Below are 20,632 nucleotides of genomic sequence, written 5' to 3' on the forward strand. Positions count from 1 at the left end.
GTGTTGTCTTCTGTGTGTGTGTGTTCTGTCAGTCATCAGTGTTTTAAAATCATCTGATTTATGGCTTTTGCCAAACTTGTTTATAGTAAAAATCCTGATATTAAGAAAAAGTTTACTGGGAGAAAAGTTGAAGTCGTTAATGTTATTATCTGTGCTTATGTAATCATTAACTATTTATACTACGTTAGGTATGTAAATGCTGTGGCAGAAGAGAGTGCTTTCTTTCATAACGTACCTGCTAGCAATACCTAATTCTGCCAATGGAGGGTAGCAGCAATCATCCTGTACGAGCAACTGTAGAAAATTTGTCTTCTGAAACCTGTAAGTCTGATTTCTTACGCACTGTTCTTGTGTTCCAGGTGCAGATATTTGGAAGTTTTAAAACTGGTTTATATTTACCTACAAGGTTAGTAATTTTGCTGTATAAATTTCATACAGGAGAAAGGATATCCTGTGGAATCTGTAGCCCTGTAGAGATCTATCCAATATCCCAGTATCTGTTACTTGTGCATACATGTCCACACACTTCTTTTAATAAGAAAGGGTTGTGCTATTAATACTCTGCAGAATGTGCAGAAATCCAGTAATTAGTGCTACTAGCTGTAATACATCTATATAAGCTTCACATTATCAGTAAAAGGTCTGAATTATTACACTGTGGGAAAAAAATCACAATTTTCTTTTCTTTTTGACTTTATTAAGAAACTGAACCAAAATAAGAAGTCAACCTTCTTATAGAAAAGCCAAATTTCATCATCTAGAGATGCAGACATGTAGGGCTACCTTCTTAATGTTAGCACTGAAGATTAAAAATATATATATATCAATGTTGTACCGTTTCTTTTCCTTTATCTTCTTTTGTGAAATCTGTATAGTAGTTAACCTCTACCTTTTCAAAATCTGTTACTAGTTTTCATAAAGAAAATCATTGCTCTGTGACTTTATTGTCTTCTGTATAGAAATTTGTAAGCATTTTTGGCAATTAAATAGAAATAGAATCAAAGGCTTAAACGGCTGCAGGAAATAAAGACATTTATGTAGCGTAAGTCTGAGATTAACATTTTAATTCAGTTCTGTAGATATTCCAAAATGTTCTTTGGGAACATGAGAGATTAATATCCAGTACTGACTGTGAGTGATACCTGAGTCATCTCACCTTCTGATGTCAGATCATGAGGGTTACAACGTGAACTGTTGGAATCTAAAGAGTTGCAGAAACCTGAATTGGTCCTTTTTTTTTTTTTTTTTTTTTTTTGTAAGAAGTTAGAAGGCCTACAAATATATATTGTTTTCATTCTTGGCCTCATTCTCGGCCTTTTCAAGATAGATTTTAAATGGGCTTAATTAAACTTGATTGTACACTGGTAATGCAAGAGATTCCTATCCACGTGACTAATAGCTATAGTTCTGTATGTATTTGCTTGACTGTTTTGAAGTTGATGGAATAACAAGAAAAGGTTTGTTGTTTTCTACTTGATTCCATATACTTTGTTTTCTCCATATTGGTTTCAACTGAGTTTTTGGCAGACTGTGTTTTTAATTCTGTTAATCTGTGCTAGAATTTCTTTAATATCCTTTTACTTATACAAAATCTTCAGTATCAGTTATGTGATTGTTCTGCTGCTGGGTCTTTGTATTATCTTGCAGGTAATATGTTTCCTCAAGTGATGAGAGGGTTCCCTTTTCTTTCTTAATGTACATAAGACGTCTCCTACTGCCACCATCAGCATCACTAGTGTATTAAACACTAGTTTAGTTAAAATAAATTAGAAGAGAAATGTTCAGCACCAATTCCTGCTCTCCAAGCAGGTTTAAACATGGTTATTGGAAATGTGCTGAATGCTACCTGTCCTTGTCAGCTAAATGGTATGCAGTTGAACTGGTGCTGAACTTCCTGTTGCTGACATTAGTTGTTGTCAAGAGATGTTTCATCTAGTGCAGATGTAGTTTCTTTGAATGCCTTGAGGATGTTGAAGCATTGTTATTTGTGAATGAGCAAAGCTATGAAACCTATGTGGAGTAGAAGGGGGAAGGATAGGGGTAGTGTTACTACTTTTTTTTTTTTTTCTTTTTACTGTGTTCTGTTATGCAGTTTGTTATGCTCCATATTCCTGAAATGACCTTAGCTATACTTAACTATAAGGTTATACACTTGCCTTCTTTGCATAGGAAATCAAGAAAAAAGACAAGAAAAAGAGTAATTGGGGTTTCAGCTCCTTGCGTAGCCAAATGAACGTCAGTGTGCATTGGCAGGAAGTTAGAGGGATGGAGATACTTCTTCAAGGAGCTGAGTTAATGAGTGAAGTTAACTAGAAGGTTTGATTTTATTTAACAGCTTGTTGCTTCCTGAAAAGTTGCCACATTTTTCTCTCTCCTTCCCTGCTCCCTGTTGTTAGCACTACATGCCAGCTGCTTACCACGCGCCCACTTTGGTGCTGGGATCATCTGGAAAACAACCTTTGAGTTGTGTGGAGGCAGGAAATTACCCTCAGAGTGTGGGGTTTTGTTTTGTTTTGTTTTGCATGTGGATGGAGAGGGGTTGAGTGGGTTTCTGCCAGGCTCATTAGTATATGAATTGATTTGCTGTAGGTTAGACAAATACCAGGCTTGGACTAAAGAGGACAGGACTGTGCATCTGGGAGAGGAAGATGAGGAGCAGGGCTTTCCTTTTCAGTGTCTAGCTGTTAAATTGACTTTAATGATGAATGCAGCCCTTATATGATTCACAGTTATTTACCTTCTTGCTCTAAATTACTCTGGAGAAGCTGATCCCTCTCTGCTGACTGTGTGATGTGAGGAGATTCATGTCTGACTTGGGCAAGCCAGTTGATTGTATGTGTGTCAGCCCTCTGCTCTTGGTAATCTGAAATGTTCTTTATCTTCCCAAGCGTAAGAATTCACCCCCACCCCTTTCCAAAGAATATAAAGAATAAATTATTTGGCTAAGCTGCATTCCATCAGCTTACTTCTAGTTACATGTGGGTATCAATTGTCTGTCTTTTTGGTGTATTGGTCTTTTAATTTGAATGTATCTATGTCTTCTTTTCATTTCAGCGATATTGACTTAGTTGTGTTTGGAAAATGGGAGACGTTACCTCTTTGGACCCTGGAAGAAGCTCTTAGAAAGCACAATGTAGCAGATGAAAACTCAGTAAAGGTTTTAGATAAAGCAACTGTAAGTTTGGGAAAGAAGGGTATTTCCTTTTTTAAACTAAATTTCTAGACTAAGGAGGATCGTGTTAAAAGGATAAATACTCATAAGCAGAAGCTACTTCACATCAAAATAGAAACTTTTTATTTAATGATGGTTTAATTTCTGACAAAATAATTGATGGTGTTCCAAGAAAACATTTCGTCTATTGGGAAAAAGTCTTTAGAGTTTCCACACAGCACAGCATATGCTTACTTTCAAGTGTGGTTATGCTAGTCATTGAGGTGAATTAATGAAATCAAACTTGTAAATTTCTGGACAGAATTTGTAGTAAGTAAGTGAAATATATGTATTTTTTATTGCAAGTAAGCAGACATAATATGCTTTCATATAGAATTAATGAGTACAGTATAAGTATTGCATAAATATTTAATGGTATTTCTTGTGCAGGATGGGATTAATTCTATTCTGACTTCCTCCCTTTTGCTTGTTGTAAGACTGTGGTAAGGGTGTTGAAGCAGATGTCTGACTGCTGTCATTAGTGAAAGACATAATTTAGAAATCATGCAGGTGGAGATACAGTAGAGTGCTCTCAATACCTTCTGCTTCTTGTTTAAAGATAACGTTGCTGAGGAATCTGTGTGTTTTCTTAGGAGTATGTCTGTTACCATTTATTTCTTAAGCATTTGTCTCCCTCTGCTGTTTGTTTCTCCTGCTAGAGCTGCGCTGCACCAGAAACTGGCTAAAACCAATGTAAAGTAAATAACTTTGAAGCTGCAGTGTTATGTTTTGTTAAAACAGTGTAGTGAACTGAAAACAACATATATGAGTTAAGAAAAGCAAAATTTGAACAGGTAGGCAGTGTGTGTTCATAACTAGTTAGGAGACCTGTTTTTTTTATTTGCCTTCTCCATGAATTCATAAGATATATCGGTTTTATTGATGCATAGCATTAAGAATGAAAACAAACGTGTGTTGGAAGTGTGTTGACTTAATCTGTCTTTCTTTTGCAGGTACCTATTATTAAACTGACAGATTCCTTCACGGAAGTAAAAGTTGATATCAGTTTTAATGTACAGAATGGGGTTAAAGCAGCACAGCTCATCAAAGATTTTATCAAGGTTAGGCAATACTATGATAGAGCTATAGAGCTCTATATTCATGTGGTGACTTTATTTGTTTTACTTTGAGCTGCATCCTTACTGCAGATATGCATTCACAGTTAGTTTTTGTTGTCTGGTAGTACTGCATGTAATTCTTAGGTTTATTGCCATCAAATACATGAAAAGAGTAAAATGTACAAAGGGAGTACATATGGAAATGGTACAGTGGTACAGTGACTAATGAAAATGCACTAAATACTGACTTTGAATGTTCTGCTCTTTTAACTGTGGTTCTGTGAACATAAAATCAGTAGTGCTCTGCAGTCTTGTAGCAGGTAGGAATAATCTTGGTCTCGATTGAATATTGTTCCAGTATACAAATGCTGATGAAGTTAGACACAGCGAGTTATGGTTCAGGAGTTCCCTGATAGCTGTCTCATGGATCCTATTGCCTTTTGGCTTTTTTCTCCATATGTTGGATGTATTACAGTATCTGGATATTACAGTGTCTTTATATACTTTTTGCTATTCGGTGTATGGGATGCTTGTGGTAGATGTTGTATCAAAATAGTAGAAAGTGTTACTTGGATTTTTATGTTCTGTGTAAGGATATGAAGTGCAGTCTCATTTTGGTGATATGGTATTGATTTTCTACTGCTAAGTGCTTTGTTTTGTTTTTAGCCTAACGATAAGAAAAAGTATTTCAGTAGTTAAATAAGCAAAACTCCTTTGGGAAAATCTGTAAGTCTGAGTAAAGCAAGCACTTCAAATCAAAATGATTAGAAATCATGTACATCTGTCTTGATAATGTCATTGAGTTGCAAGGTAACTTCCAAGTATTGGGGGATTTTCTCAGTTGCTGATGAGCTAGATGCATGGAGTTCAACTTGTTAATTGTTTATTCTTTTATGTGTATATAGTAGTAAGTATGAAAGTAACTCAGTTTGTTTCTACACTGCCTTCTACTTAAACCTACAGAACTTTAATAGGAGAAAAAAAAGTCTTTATTCTTTGCTCAATTTTGGCATGATAGCCTTGAGTACTTGTCTGTCTAGTTCTGTCTGTGTGTGCTTACATAAACCTTCCTCCTAAAATTTGTATATGTGAGGCTTTTTAGCATCAACTGTTTATATGCATCAGGGTATCCTGAAACTTTTTTGGTTCTTTTTCAGAAATACCCTGTATTACCATATCTAGTTTTAGTATTGAAACAGTTCCTGTTGCAGAGGGACCTTAATGAAGTATTCACAGGTGGAATTGGTTCTTACAGTCTTTTTTTAATGGCTGTCAGTTTCCTTCAGGTAAGCTTAATGAAATCTATTATCTGTTGATGCTAATGGGCATATATTAAAGAGTTTAATTGTTAAACTTAATAATTTAATCCCTTTTGTTTGTGGTTTTGCACTCCCTTTTCATTTATAATAGTCACATTGCAGCTGTCTTCTCTTCTGTCTTCCATACTGCTGCTTCTGGAATTAGAGGAGATGTTTGGAACATCCATTAGTGTATCGATACCAGGTCTAGAGCGTGGTACTGTTAGTGTTAGGCACAGCTGTTCTTTGTAACACTTGGTTTCAAGATCATATATTCTGCATATAGTTAAATGAATACAACAGAATTTTATTTGCTTGTTTTGGTTTTTCACCTGGAAGAGAATAAAGATTTTACTGTCTGTTAAATACTAGAGAACAGAATACTAGAGAACAGAATTCATAAGCTAAATCCATTGTGTTATTTTGGGCTGAGAAAACACTTTGCGGAGGTACAAAGTAGCAAGTTCTCTCTTTTAGCCTCATTTTTTTTCTTGTGTTTAATCTTACTCTTTAACTACGTGTGTACACTATGTGTGTGTGTGTATTTGTACTTTTTCACACTGTAGTTACTTCTAAACCTGACCCTTGAGCTGGAGATCAGTGTTTGCTCAGTGCAGTTTTCAGTTGACAGCCAAGCAGAAAAGAAATGAACGTAACAGGCGTATCTTTTTGAAACAAACCCAAACCTCTCCCTTTCCCATTTTTTAAAAATTGTAACTAGTGGCATTTCCATTAGCAAAAACTGATCCAGTCAGGTTTTATAACAATTACAAAACCAATCTGTAATCTCTTAGGCTGCGTGCCTAACAGTAAGGGGGTTTATTTATATAGCTTTGTAGATTGAAATCCTGTATTTGTATTAAAAACCCAGGTTTTTGAAGATGAAATTGATTCTGGAGCATTCTTTTTTTTGTGTGTGTATGAGCTCTGCCATTGGCACTGAAGTTGACTTACTGAACTGAAAGTTCAAATACAAAGTATATAAATGTTAGAAACGCCTTTAACATTCAAATATAAAGGCAGAAATACTTGCCAGCCTTATTGTAAAGAGGTAATGAGTTTATAAAAGCTTTGATTACATCTTGTTTCAAAGAGGCAGGACAGCTTTATCAAGAATGGTTATTACATTCAGATATGTCTGCTTTATTATTATGTGTTACTTATTATATTTCAACGTGCTTGCCTTGAATTAGAAAATAATATAAAGGTAAACAGAAGAGGACTTGCAGGCATTTGAAGTATTAAGAACATTATTTTTTTTCTTCTCTTCTTAATAGCTGCATCCCAGAGAAGATGCCTGCACACCCAATGCCAACTATGGTGTTCTTTTAATAGAGTTTTTTGAATTATATGGACGTCACTTCAATTATCTGAAGACTGGAATCCGAATAAAGGATGGTGGCTCTTACGTTGCCAAAGATGAAGTGCAAAAAAGCATGCTAGATGGCTATAGACCATCCATGCTGTATATTGAAGATCCATTACAGCCAGGTATCCTCACAAACCATGCTTTTCTGTGTTGACGAAGAGAATGCTAAATTCAAGAGTTAAACCAAGGAATAGTGTAGTGACCACCAAAAATCTTAAGAAATTGCTTGTGTCTGAGAACACAAGATGCACTCAATGTTGTGATTTTATTTCTTTATTTGTTTATTTATTTTAAATGCTCCTAGCAAATTCTATCTTGCTATCCAAGAGTGTGCCTGTGCTTCTGTCAGGAAATATAAGTATAAAAAGGCACACCAAACAACTTTACAGTCCTCAAGAGTTGTGACAGCGATACAGCTACAGGAATGCAGGCATGCATACGGGCTGGCTGTATGTGCATACCTCCCTTCCAAGCCTGTGCCTGCCTCTGTCGCAGTTGCACCTTCGTGCTTTGCAGTATATGCTTATGCCCATTGTTCTCATTCAGAGAATCACAGAATTGTAGGGCTTGGAAAGGACCTCTGGTGATCATCTTGTCCAGCCCCTTCTCTGTGATTCTTTAGCAATTGTAATCTGTCTTTTTACTTTTATGTTAAATTCAGTTGTTAACATGAATGCTGGACTCTGAAGTGGGAAATGAAGCGCTGTTTTAGAACAGAGTGTACGTTCGTCCAATCTGTTGCCCAAGATAGTACTGTTACATTTGTAATACATGCAGCACCTGATTTTTATTTCTATTTGTATTTTTATTCCTGTATTGAGCTTTTACTCTTTTTGACTTCCATACATGTAAATATCTGTAGTAGTCTTGTACTGTAAAAGTTTAACTGTAGTGAGATGGAACTTAAGGACAGTTAAAAAAAAACAAAAACAAAAAACTGTAACTGTCCCCTGTCGGAAAGCAGATAATCATGGTTTCAGTTTCACATATTCATTTATATTCTTATTTTAAGGTAATGACGTTGGCAGGAGTTCATATGGTGCCATGCAAGTGAAACAGGCTTTTGATTATGCCTATGTTGTTTTGAGCCATGCAGTTTCCCCAATAGCTAAATATTATCCCAACAACGAAACTGAAAGGTAAATTTTATGAGTCTAAATCTCAGACGTTGATTGCTTATGTTCTTCTGTACCTGAAATTAATTGTTTGGAGTTTTTTCTTTTCTCCTGGTTTACAGTATATTAGGTAGAATCATTAGAGTAACACAGGAAGTGGCCACCTACAGAGACTGGATATCAAAGCAGTGGGGAATGCAAAGTAGGACTGACTCTTCGTGTAATGGTAAGATTTGACTAAGCATACAGGATAGAGTTCCTGTACATTTTGATTATGTGCATTTTTTTGTTGCTTCTGTTCCACATAAGGTGATGCATACATCCTAGTATAAGTTTATTTGCAAAGTGGAGATGGATTTTCTTGTGTTTTCACCCAGAAAATTTAAACTTCTGCAAGAAAGGTTGTATCATAGCATCACTATTCTACAGTGTTAGATTTGGTCAGTATGGAGGTCGGTAAACAGTGCTGGCTTGCGAAACTAGGCTCCTGACAAACATGAGATTTAAATCACATGTTGTTATTGTCACTCTTCCTTTGTGGATAATGTTTGAAAAGTAATTATTAGGAATGCTAGTTAAAATCCAAATCTTGACCTTTTGTTCATCTTTTATTTTTAATGTTTAACATAATGTCTATCTACAGAAGCAGTATTTAAACAAGAATTGACCATATAAGTAAAATAAGTCTTTAAAACAGAAGTAAGAATTGTGATTGATATTTTGTTATTACTAACAAATGGAAACACACAGGATCTATATAGAGATCTTGTTGAAAAGTGTATTTTAAAATAATCTTTGTTTTCATTGCCCAGTAACAAGTTGTCACTCTCTTTGGGTGCAGGTGTATGTGCTAGCTGGAAATTTTCAAATTAATTACAGTACTCTACAATTAATTTTAGAATGTTAGCTACCAGAAGTCTTCTCCAGTTAGCCATTAAATCAGAGAAGACACACAAATACTGGTCTTCAGGCTAGGCTGGGGTTTTGTTTTTAAAGATATTTTTAGTGATTTCCCCAATGGCCCCCAGCGGGCCATTTCTGTTTTACCTCTCTGTAGATCTCTGTGGCACTGCTGTACCACTGGCAATGGCAGTCAACCGCAGTTTGGTCCTGCAAGCTCCGTAGCATGACTTATCTGCCTCTTGAGACGTATGAAGCTGTATATAAATAAAGCTAGTGGTGCAATAAACATGTATTACATAATTCTATTAGAAAGCCAGTTCAATATAAGTTGTCCGGAAAAGCCTGACAGCCTTTAATGTGGATACTGGTTACTGGGAAAGAAGCAGAGGTAACTCCAAGGTGCAATGTATGGGACAAAGCAATTATTTAGTAATAATACCCTTATATCAGGAAGGTAATGGTGACAGTTGCAATGTTCACCTGGCAGGTTTAGTTTAGATTAAAGTTCTGATTCTTTTTATTTATTAAAGTAGAAGTTAAGAAATAAGAGTTCTTTGTCTTGTATTTTCAGTTGATACAAAGTTCATACAAAGCCAATGAGAGTTAGTTGAAGTTCTTATGACCCTAGCAGCTCCAGTAGGAGCTTCAACTTCAGCTAGGAGTTGCTGAATGCTGAATGCATAGGAACAGTATTTAGACCTAAAATAAAGCTAAATATAGAGTGCTGTTTAAGCATGCTATAAAGCACTTCTATTAATCCACACACCTGGGCTCTGTTGACTTCCCTCTTCCACGCCTCATCTCTCCTTCATCCTGCACTGTGGGTAATGCTTGGTTGTTCTCATAGTGTACAAGAATGGATCTTGTCAGTAATCCACCATAGTCTCTGCAAAGTATTTTTGCTGCATGCAGTACATACACACAAACATACAAATGTGCTTGCATGTATTAAAATTATGTACAGACAGATGTCTGTCTGTGTCCTGCTGGACATAGACAGATACATAACACCTGAATGGGTGCATATATTGAAAGAGATAATAATTAATGTCACTTAATGTATATTGATGGTTCTGTCTCATTTTTAATAGGTAACGGAGTAACCCTGATAGTAGATAATCAGCAACTAGACAAATGCAACAATAATCTCGCTGAAGAGAATGAAGCACTGGGAAAACCTAGAAATAAAACTTCAGAAACACTTAGTAAACATTCTTCAAATTCTTCATCAGGTCCCTTATCATCGTCATCATCTACGCTGTCCAGCTCTAGTGATGTAGTAAGTTGGAGGTTTTCTGCATTTTGATTTTAAACTGTTCTCTTTATTGGTATTGCCACAGAGGACGTTTGGAAAGCATAGAACCAGAGTTCAGTATTTCATCCAGAATCCTAACCTGCGTAAATGTCCCCTCTTATGCAGTTCTTGGACATGTAAATTGCAGTGTGTTTTTTGACACCTTGCATATAAGGAAGTCAGTGCAGTAGATACAAAGCTTCATAGCCCTTTTTTATCTCTGTATTTTTTAAAAAGACTGGTAGTCCTAATCTGTACACTTAAAAAAATTAGAATAGAAAATGTCTTAGAAATAAATCTGTTTGAATGAGATTTCTATTAAAAAAAATAATAAATGAAGAATATTAGATTCCAACATTGGAATCATGAACCAATATGCTTTAAAATCAATCTGTTTAGTCAGTAAGAATTCTGAACTGAAAGTTTAATAAACAACATTTCAAGTTTCATCCATTGCTAGCTTTATTTCTAAGGGAAAACTCACTCACTTAAAGAAAAACATATTTGTTCTTAAGAAAAACTCACTTACACTTTACATTTTCCTGAAGGATTCTGATGGAACACCTTGCAAAACCTCTAAGCAATTGAGTTGTCGCCAGCCTACAACAAACAGAGTGGGGTCACAAGAAGTATCACTGGAATCCTCCCAGTCAAGTGGGAAAACACAAAGCAGCCAAACAGGCAATACATCCAGCAACACGAACAAATCTCAGGTTTGTGAAATGTTTAAATGTTATAGCACATACCCTCTATGGAGGGATAGTTTGTTCTGGAAAGAAAACATTGTGTTTTTCTCCTTTGTTCCACTAGAAAACACTGAATACTGTTTGCATTCAAGTCATCCAGTTCTCTTTCTAGCTTAGTTTTGTGCTTTTTCCAGGCTTAAACATAATGACAGTTGGATTGACTTTATTTTGGGAAGTCTAGACTAGTTAGAAGTACGTGTTTGTGTTGTAAAAATCTTTTTCACAAAAATTTTGTCAGTCCATTCTTAACTGCAAAGCATGAGAAATAATTGGACTTGTGTGTGCTTCAGTAAATAACAGTAAGCAAAAATGTGTGTGTAAAACAATGACTGACTGCTGTGTTAACTGTTGATCTTTGCTGAAATGCCTTTTAGTAAAGGAGATGAAGATGCTTGCTGGTACATGAAATTCCTTCTCCTTTCCCCTTAAATTCAGATATCTCTGTGGTGAGACCTAACAGCTTATGCACCAGGGGATTTATCTTTTTGAAAAATACTTTGGTGACAGCTCAGTAATCTGGAAACACAATGTGCCTCTATATTCAGTATACCTCTGAATATATGCAGTTCAAAGTTTTCTACTTCTTCAGAACTTAGGACTATTTTAGTGGATGAAAAATTGTCTGGAACTTAGTGTAATGTTCCTGAAAAGTAAATTTGACGACTTGCTGCCTCCTGTTTGCTGATGTTCTCTAGCTAAGAATGAGACAGTTTAAACAAACAGGCCTTAAACATACCATTCATGTATGTTTGTGTTATTGCACAGGGCCAGCTCTGGTGCTGGCAGGTGAACACACACAACCTGAGGTATTGTACATCTGCAGAAAGATGTGATGTAAAATTAGTCTTGGTCTTAAAGGAATGTTGTCTTAATTTGCACAGATTATGAGATTTGAGCAATCTTCATCTCTTCTCGGATTATGGAATTCTCTTTCTATATAACACGTTTCTGATGGGTGCACAGTGGGTGAAATAGAGCAGTTCTATCATTTTCAACATTCAGAGTGCTGTATTCTTCACTCTGTTGACATGTGGTTTGGATCTAGAGATGAGATTTGTTTGCAGTTGGCAAAATGAAAGATTTGTGGTTTCATTCTGCCGCTCAAACAGTGGCCCAGCTCCTGCCTTGCCAGTTCCTTTGTGGACTCATTTTCATGAGCTGATGTCCTTGTTATCCCCAAATAAGTTTGTGTAATTCCCACGCTTTCTTCTTACCATGGACTTACTGGGCCCTCTTTCTCTTTGCAGCATGGATCTGCACGGTTATTCCGCTCGTCTAACAAAGGCTTCCAAGGTCCAGCAAATTCAAGCCACGGTACCTCAGTCACAAACAAACAACATCAAGGCAGCAAATCCCACCATCAGTATTTCCATGGCAAAAAGAGGAAACACAAGAGGGATGCAGCCCTTTCAGACCTTTGTAGATAGTTGCCTATTTTATGACTGTTCTTCTGTGTGCAATGATCTCATGCTACAGGATAGTTTGATAGTGACTCCTTGGATCTCTTCCGGAGCTTCAGACTGTTCGGACATTGATTAGCAACTGCATTTTTTTTTCCCAGCTCGCCACGGAACGGATCATGAAGATTGATCACTGCAAAAATAAAAAATAATAATTAAAAAAAAAAAATAAAAAAAAGAAAAATAGAAAAAAAAAAAAAGAAAAAAATTAAAAAGAACAAAAAATTTTAAAAGGAAAAAAAAAAAAAAGGAAAAAGTCTGCTCATTTGATAAGTCATATGCTACAACAGGGTCATTTAGGATATAAAAGCTTGAATGTAAAATAAATGTATTTCCCATCAGCTCATGCTGACCTGTAGGGGTAGTACTCAGTGTGTCTAAGGGGTGGTTAACAAAACACAGAAAATAGGAAAAGAATAAAAAGGCAAAAATTGTATTTTGAGGGAAACCCAGCCTTTAACCGTGAAAGTAATTTGTGCATGATTTTTTTATTATTTTTGCATATACTTACCATTTTATTGTGTATATATAGATGACCATATAGGAAAACTGACATTTGTAATAGTGGATTTGTTAATACTTTTTACATAACATTACTGTTTAAATTGTAAACATAAATTTTTCTCAGGATTAGTTTGGAAAATAATCTGAATTGTCATCTTAACATCCATATAAAGAGACATTACTAGTTATATTGCTCAGAATTTCTTTTCTTGGCATTAAGGTTTAATAGAACATTTGATCTGCAAAAGCTGTTCCTCTGGAAGAAAGTTTTATGGTGACAAATGAAACATTTCATTTGTATAAGTGTAGCTGTACTTTGTGTAGACACTGAGCTTGTCATCTCGGAGAAGTAACTTTCACCTTGTTTTCTAGAGTGCCATCATTTCAGGGCAGTGGGGTTTTATAGTTGCACCCTTCTCTTCCTACCCTTAGTGGTCCTCCCTCCCTCTTTTTTTTCTTTTTTTTTCTCTTTTTTTTTGATGTAAGCCACTTTGGGGAGGGCTGGTTGGTTGGTGTTGGTGATTCTTTTTTTTTTTTTTTTTTTTTTTTTTTTTTTTTTTTTCCCCCCTTAGTTTAAAAAAACAAAACCAAAACAACTCGGTTTGCTACAGGCCGTTTGCATTCCTGGGCTGCTTGGATCCCATGCCTCTTTGTTTGTGCCTTCCCTCCCCATTCTAGGTCTGGTTTTTTGTCTTTTATATTTTTGCTAACTCCTGTAGGAGATGATAACTGTTGAAGCTTTAAGTAAATTTTACAATTAAAGTATTTTTTCTCACTCCCCTCTAAGGCATTTTTGTATTTACACTTAATTATTATTAAAAAAAAAAAAATCAAATGATGAAATATATTTTGTATTGCCTTAAAAACCCAAACCTTTCATATCTCATAGCATCTCTTCGTTGAAGTAATTATCACTAAATTCAAACTCCGCATTTGTCTGGTTCAGTCACGTCAGCCTCGCTGCAGTGAGCTCCATGCCACGAGCGCCCATCAGATGCGTAACTGCAGGTATCGCTTGGAAAAGGGGCTGGGACACTTCAGTGCTAAAATGTTGAGTGGCATTTACTTTCACACGTTTCTTTTAAGAGGAAAGTTTGTACCCGGCGTACGTGGCTGTATTTAATGCAGCTGTTCTGGAGATGTTGCTTTTATAAAAAGTAGTGTTAGCTTTTCTTTTTTCAGTATGTATACAGTTGTGGATTCTACAGACCAACCTGACCTTTGATGGGCACTAATGAGTGCAATGATTTTTAAAGTAAAAAAAAAAAAAAAGCACAAATAAGACCAGAACTGATGTCATCACTTAAAGGAATAAACATTTACAATGTTAAAGTGTTTTACTTCAAAAAGGAAAGAATACATATATATATTCCAAAAGTGTGGAAAGTCCTAACGGTTACTCAAACACTAAGCTTAAGTGATGTTAATTTGACAATATTTAAAAAAGAAATTAGATTCATATTTTAATTTGATCAGATAATTTTATCCACAGGACGTTGAGCTTTTATTCATAGAAACTAGTAAAAGTTATTCCACATTATGCATAATCACAGTATTTATTTTGTTTTAGATTATTGTGAATGTGTAGACTTATGTTCACCGCTTAGGGAACAATTATTTATAAATTATATTAATCCAGTATTGTTAGCTGCTATTAGCAAAACTGTTCCAAAACTAAGTACCTGCAAAGATCTGTATCGCATTTACCACACTGAAGTGTTTTTAAAAGAATCACCCTCATTGTTGAAAGCAAATGTACTCTTAGGGTGCAGATATTAGTGTTCCAATAAGCATGTGATAATTTTAAGGTGGTGGTAGCGGGAAGATAATCTTGATTCCATTGGGAATCTTAGGTTTGCCTCAATTTATGGTTTTCATAAATTTAATGGAAAATAGCTTTTCCTGGACTGCTCAAGTTTCTTTTTGGTAAACAGTATCTTTCTAAAAGAAAAAAAAAAAAAAAAAAAAAAGCATGAAGGAAGAATTGAGGTATTTTACATTGCCTCAAATGACCAGCATTGTATTCATAAAATACTGTATATCTTGCAAATCTTTATTTAAACAGAACAGTTGAACTGTTCATTTTTCAATCTGAAGTAAAATACTTTCAAGACCTTTTAGTTTGCCTGCTCATTTGTCTTGTACATTTCATCTCTGTATTTGACTCAAGTCTAATTCCTTTTTGAGTTTCAATACTTTTGTGAAGATTTTGTGAATATATGAAAAATAAATGTTTAATCTAACTACTGCAGTTTATCACCATTCTTGGCACTCACCCTGTTTTTCCCTTCACAGTACTGAAAAGAACAGAGTGTTCAAAGCTCTTTAAGGTTTTGTAGTGTCTGGGTGCTTCACCTGCTGGTTGCTGGGCACCTCTACCTTTTGCAGAGGTGGGCCTGCCCTGCAGCTTTTCACTTTAAGAGAGCTGAAGCAGAATATTCTGAGAACAAGTTGTAAGGATATACGTGTATACAGGTTTTTTTTAACTATGACCTTTCTTTAATTTCCCTCCGTTCTGAATGTAGGCAACTTGTCCAACCTTGTGTTCCGTTTGGAGTTGTCCAAACCTTGCATTCTGAGCAGGGCATTGTGGATGTACACAGAAGTTAATGGCAGTTGCCTTTGGTGGAAACTTTGTTAGCATAAATCCTGAAGCATGGCTGATTTTTACGAGTTTATGCTCTTAATTTTATTAACTAATTATAAATAATTATGCAATTCCTTGCATAAATTGGTAGGAAGACATATACGTATTTACGTATTGAATTCTTCCTTGCTGTGCCAGTTTGATAACACAGGCCTTCTAAAACACCTAGAGATGCTGAAATGCTTGTACATCCTGCTGGGACATCGGATTGGTGGTTTGGTTGTTGTTTGTTAGCGTTTTTAAAAGGTAGCTCAGATTGCTTTTATTCTTAAAAAGCTGTTTAGTTATTATTTTTTTTTACAGCCATTCTTCTACAGTGTGGCAAAAAAAGAAGCTGAAATGTAAGTCAAGCTTTGTTTGTGACTCATGACACGATTCTCTTTACTCACCTCCACGTTCCTTGCGGGATTCTCAGAATTTACAATTTGGATTTTCAGTCTTGAAGTTGTAGGAAAATAATTTTGTTAATCTTTTGAAAATAATAAGCTTTCCAATTGGTGGCAAACTTTCCTTTTAAATGTACTTCAAAAATGGAAAGTTTCCATTTCATGTCTGGAGTCATCTTGTATGCTTCCTAAATGTAATGTGAGCAAGTGGTTAGACAACGGTCTTATCATGAAAACAGACATTAAGTTAAAGAGGTCAGCATCTTGACATCTGATGGGTGCTAAAGCTCATGTTAGATGTTACCATGTGACTCCAAAGCAAAACAAACAAACAAACTATGCAATTACTTTAGAAAGGGGAATGCCCCATTCAGGGGCTGCAACAAAAAATACATTTAATTATTCCAGCCAGTGTTAAAGTGAAAAAACTAGTGACTACTTACACTGCTGGTTCCTACAACTTGATTCTTTTGCTTAGAAATGCAATTTTCTGGAATCAAATCTGCTGTCTTGCAAGTGTTTCTCTCTCCTGAAAGGGAAAACATATGAGAGCTTTATTTTCTGATCTGTAGTGCTTCCGTGAGCTTGTTAAATAGCTTCTCAAAAATGTTTTCCAGTTGCAGCGATCAAAGTGTCTGTGTGTCTTGTCTCTACATCCATGAGCTATTGACCAGTACTTCTGATAGACAGCTATTCGTGGCTTCACCTGTAAGTTGAAAGCAGCTTCGTTACTTCGTGGTCCTAAAATCTGTCACACTTGCAGAGCTCCTTCTGTTAATGGTCTTTTTCCAGTAGTAGTTTGTTCTGAGCCTAATTACTGATCTTCAAAGGTTGGTGATTAGGATGTTTGAGATAACCCCAGAGAAATGATCCAACACATAGAATCCTCTCCGAGTTACTTAATGGAATGCTGTTCTGAGTAATAGAGGGAATAGAAGAATTAAAAGTTAGATAGCCTTATTAGGTTGACAAGCCCAAAATTTGAGCATCTACTTGAAAAAGGAATAAAGTAGCCCCAAACCAGTTATTTGTGCATTTTAGTATGATAGTGCTAGATTAATGTAATCTACATTTTAGGTCACACAAAAATTTAGATGAGTTAATTTTCAATAGTTTTGATGTTAACTCTTATTATCTAGTGACTTTCCTACCATGGCCGTTTTATTAATTTCTACCAGAAGTGTGGTGCCTTTATTAGACTTCTCAACCACAGACATGGTTGGGGTACAGTTCATAGGATTCTTCCATTGCAGTAACTACTTCAAAAAATTGCTTCTTCCCATTTGTTTGTTCTCCTACGCACCAACCAGTGGTGAATGTGAGTATGAAGCAGGGAAAGAGAAAGAAAAAACATACATTTTGTTTTCTGCAAATGAGTTGGTAAAAATTGATGGGATCCTGAAAGTCGTTTGTGTATGCAAATAAGCAAGAGAACACCAAGAGAAAATGAATAGAAGAAATCTTGGAGATACTCCACGTAAAAGTCTTACAGAGGAATGCCATCTTTTTGCCTTCCAAGATGAACAACGATGAGACGCCACAAGGCTTCCGGTGAGTCAGTTTGCTTGAACATTCCTTCTCATCAGGTACTGAATGAGCTGAGCAGTAAATCTGCTCACCACTGAAGTTTGTTAGATTCCTATGCTCCCCAGCAGCTATAAACAGCTACAAAGGCATTTATTAGCAATCAGGCTGATTCTAATTTGTCTTGCTTCTGCTTTCTCCTGCTAGGTGACTTTTAAAAGATGCCGTTTCAATCCTTGGTTGCTTTTAAAAAAAAATAATAAACAAACAAAAACTTGCTAACTTGAATCTTATAATCCTTTTTTTAAAATATTTTTATTGTTAAGCCAGCCTTCAGTTTTGTGGTGCAAAGTCTTGGTAGTGAATGTGGTATTTATCAGACCCTGTCCAGCCCTCTACAGAGAGGCAGGAATTGAGGTGAAGATTGATAGAGTTTTGAAAGGAATATTTGAAAGGAAGATTATCTTCTCTGAATGTAATGTTCCCACCTTAAAAAACAAAACAAATCTGCTTCACTGGTCTGTACACAACAGGTTGTTTCACCTGAGAGTGTGAATATATATATATTTCTGTTTCTTTATTTTACTATGATATTGTAGTTTATGTGAAGTACCATGTAGTGGTTACTGTTTGTATTTCCCTTGTCCTATGGCCTTTCCAAACAGGACTGCTGTCATTTTCACAGCACGGTGAAGTTTGAGGTGCTTGTTTCATATTTTTCTTCATTGCAGTAGATTTTGAATCAGACTAATTTGTGGTTGTCTGGTAATCAGTAACTACGAGAAGACCATCCTCAGAAAAATCAATGGCTAATCCAACAGCAGGTGGAAATGTCTTATTTTCTTCCTTCATTGCTAGCTTGTTTGCCTTTTCAAAATTTTTAACAGTGCAAGGGAATAATTTATAAAGTAATGTAAAACAGAAAATATTTTTTACTTATAGAAAAAATTTTACTTATACCAAAATGTGTCTTACTAAACATATGTTATGATATTAACTTGTATCCCTAAAGGTGACAAAATAAAGCAGTCCAATTGCTGAAAACCTCAACCACGTCAGAGCTGCAGTGTGTGCCACCTGCTGAATGACTTCTGTGCAGTGTCTAAGCAACATACTCCATCTAAGAAAGGTAGTTCAGAGGTTTCTGCTTTATAATGTTTGTACATAGATGCTAGGAACTTAAGGTAGTAGGAATTTGTCTGGTACTGCTGAGTTTCACCTCCATTCCTCATACATCCCACACCCCAGAGCTACGGGTATGGATGAAAAAATCAAACTTTGGTGCTTGGCGGAAAAAAAAGAAAAGCTGCCTGCCCCTGAGAGAGGAGCTGCTGCAGCAGGGGCTGTGCTTGGCCTGGCATCTCCCTGTGTATGCAGGGACTGCCATGGGCGGCTCCGCTGACCGGACCTGCCTTCCTAGACAAAGAGCTTTATTTAAATGCACCTAGCAATTAAGGATTTCTCCATTCTTGAGAGGAAAGTCACGTGATGCTTTATCAAAACCAGAACAAACTTCTCAGAGTACGTTGGCAAACACCGAAGTTAGGAACCTGGAAGCTGAAGAATTAACAGAAAAGGGAAGGAATTCAGACTTTCATAGGTACAGAGGGTGCTGGTCAATAGAATAACAATAGAACAACAATAGAAAACAGCAGTTCATTAAATAATGCCAATTCTCTTTCTGCAGGTATCAACAGGCAAAAATCCCATGAAAAACAGAGTACTTGGGCTGTGTGATGAGGTACTGTGTCTGTACCTTTGGGAGAGTCTGAATATCCTAATGTGGCTTAGTAAGGAAGTACTAGTTGGTAGTGTAGTTAATAGGAAAACTACAGTTAACAATTTTGATGAGCTGGTGCATCAGTAAAAGGACATAAATTAGAATAGATGTTTACTTTCCTGATCTCACTATAGGAAGTTCTTCCCTTTCTTGTTTCATGTCCTCTTCGATATTTCAATTTTTACACACTTCCTCTAGTTCTGTGACACATCTGGCCTGTACAGGAAACCTCAGCCATCGTCCATTCCAGCTGCCAGTTGGCATCAATTAAGAATTTATGTAATCCATTTTCAACACAGTCATAGTTTTTGATACAGCAGAACTGTGTGATTTCAAAATAACAAAAAACTAAAGCATCTATCATCTTAGTCCCTCTCAGCTTTGAGATAATCATGATATTAAAATGCTTGAAAATGCCAAATACTTGCAGGAAAGCACAAGTTTTTCTCAGTATAAAGGATAAAGGGGAGGAGTATTGCCTATTAAAATCACAATCACCACCTAAATCTAGTGTTCAAGAAGTCAGTTATTTCCTTAAAACTCCGTGTAATGGGGCAATGTTGATTTAACCAGATGATTTTGCCCACGCTTTCTTTTTTCAATTGTTTCAAAACAGGCTTTTTTTTTTTAAAGTAAAACCATATTTTCCAGTGGACTCTCTACCAACTTCCTGTTCTAGGACAACTCATGCAAAAGCAATTTTCCCTGATAATACACATGGTCTGTTTGGCCCTTAGTAATTTACCCAAAGTTTTCTGTTTGATTTCCAATATGTCCTTGTGGCTGCTAATGTGAAGACACTGGAAGTGCAAACTGAGAGCAGTTAGCTATTTTCACAGTCAATGATAAAATGATTTAACCTTTTCTGTTTTCCTTAAATCAATAACATCGTCAGTTTTATTAGAAGCCCCACCTGCAGCGTTGCAGTACCAAACAGAGAAATGTCCTTTTATTTATTTTCTTCCCTTGTGTAACTTAGCAGTTAAGGAGGAGTGACCCCTCAATAAGGTCATCACGATAGTTTTTTCAGCAAGCACAGACTGGGTCTGCTGTCACTCAGCATTGTTGTGAACAATTCAATTTCTAGAAGAAAATGTTACATTTTAATATAGACCAACTTCAATATACAGAAGCACTTTAAAACGGGTCTGACCTGTGGCTCTTGGTGCAGTCCTGATCACACCCACGAGCACAGCTGGAAGGTTTTAGCCGTTGGCCAAGCACTGATTTTAGGGCACGATGCACATTCTTGCTCTGCAGAAAGAAGCATGAGAGAGAAAGGAAATGGAAATATTTCTCTGTTTCTTAATTGACTTAAGAAGTCAACAAACCTCGCA

General features: G+C 36.1%; 1 protein-coding gene across 1 annotated transcript in view; it reads left to right on the top strand.

Annotated features, from left to right (window-relative positions):
- Nucleotides 1-12,518, top strand: part of TENT4B (terminal nucleotidyltransferase 4B) — a gene marked incomplete at its 5' end in the record, with an annotated part of 35,379 nt that extends 22,861 nt beyond the window's left edge. The window contains 10 exons of the mRNA XM_079541584.1: nt 360-406; nt 3,055-3,175; nt 4,165-4,272; nt 5,427-5,555; nt 6,845-7,058; nt 7,949-8,075; nt 8,174-8,277; nt 10,046-10,233; nt 10,797-10,961; nt 12,242-12,518. Of these exons, the coding sequence (XP_079397710.1) occupies nt 360-406; nt 3,055-3,175; nt 4,165-4,272; nt 5,427-5,555; nt 6,845-7,058; nt 7,949-8,075; nt 8,174-8,277; nt 10,046-10,233; nt 10,797-10,961; nt 12,242-12,421 (1,383 nt within the window). The 3' untranslated portion in view covers nt 12,422-12,518. The remainder of the gene's footprint in view (nt 1-359; nt 407-3,054; nt 3,176-4,164; nt 4,273-5,426; nt 5,556-6,844; nt 7,059-7,948; nt 8,076-8,173; nt 8,278-10,045; nt 10,234-10,796; nt 10,962-12,241) is intronic.
- Nucleotides 12,519-20,632: the final 8,114 nt, after the last annotated feature.

The sequence above is a fragment of the Tetrao urogallus genome, assembly GCF_951394365.1.
Source record: "Tetrao urogallus genome assembly, chromosome: 12".
NCBI lineage: Eukaryota > Metazoa > Chordata > Aves > Galliformes > Phasianidae > Tetrao > Tetrao urogallus.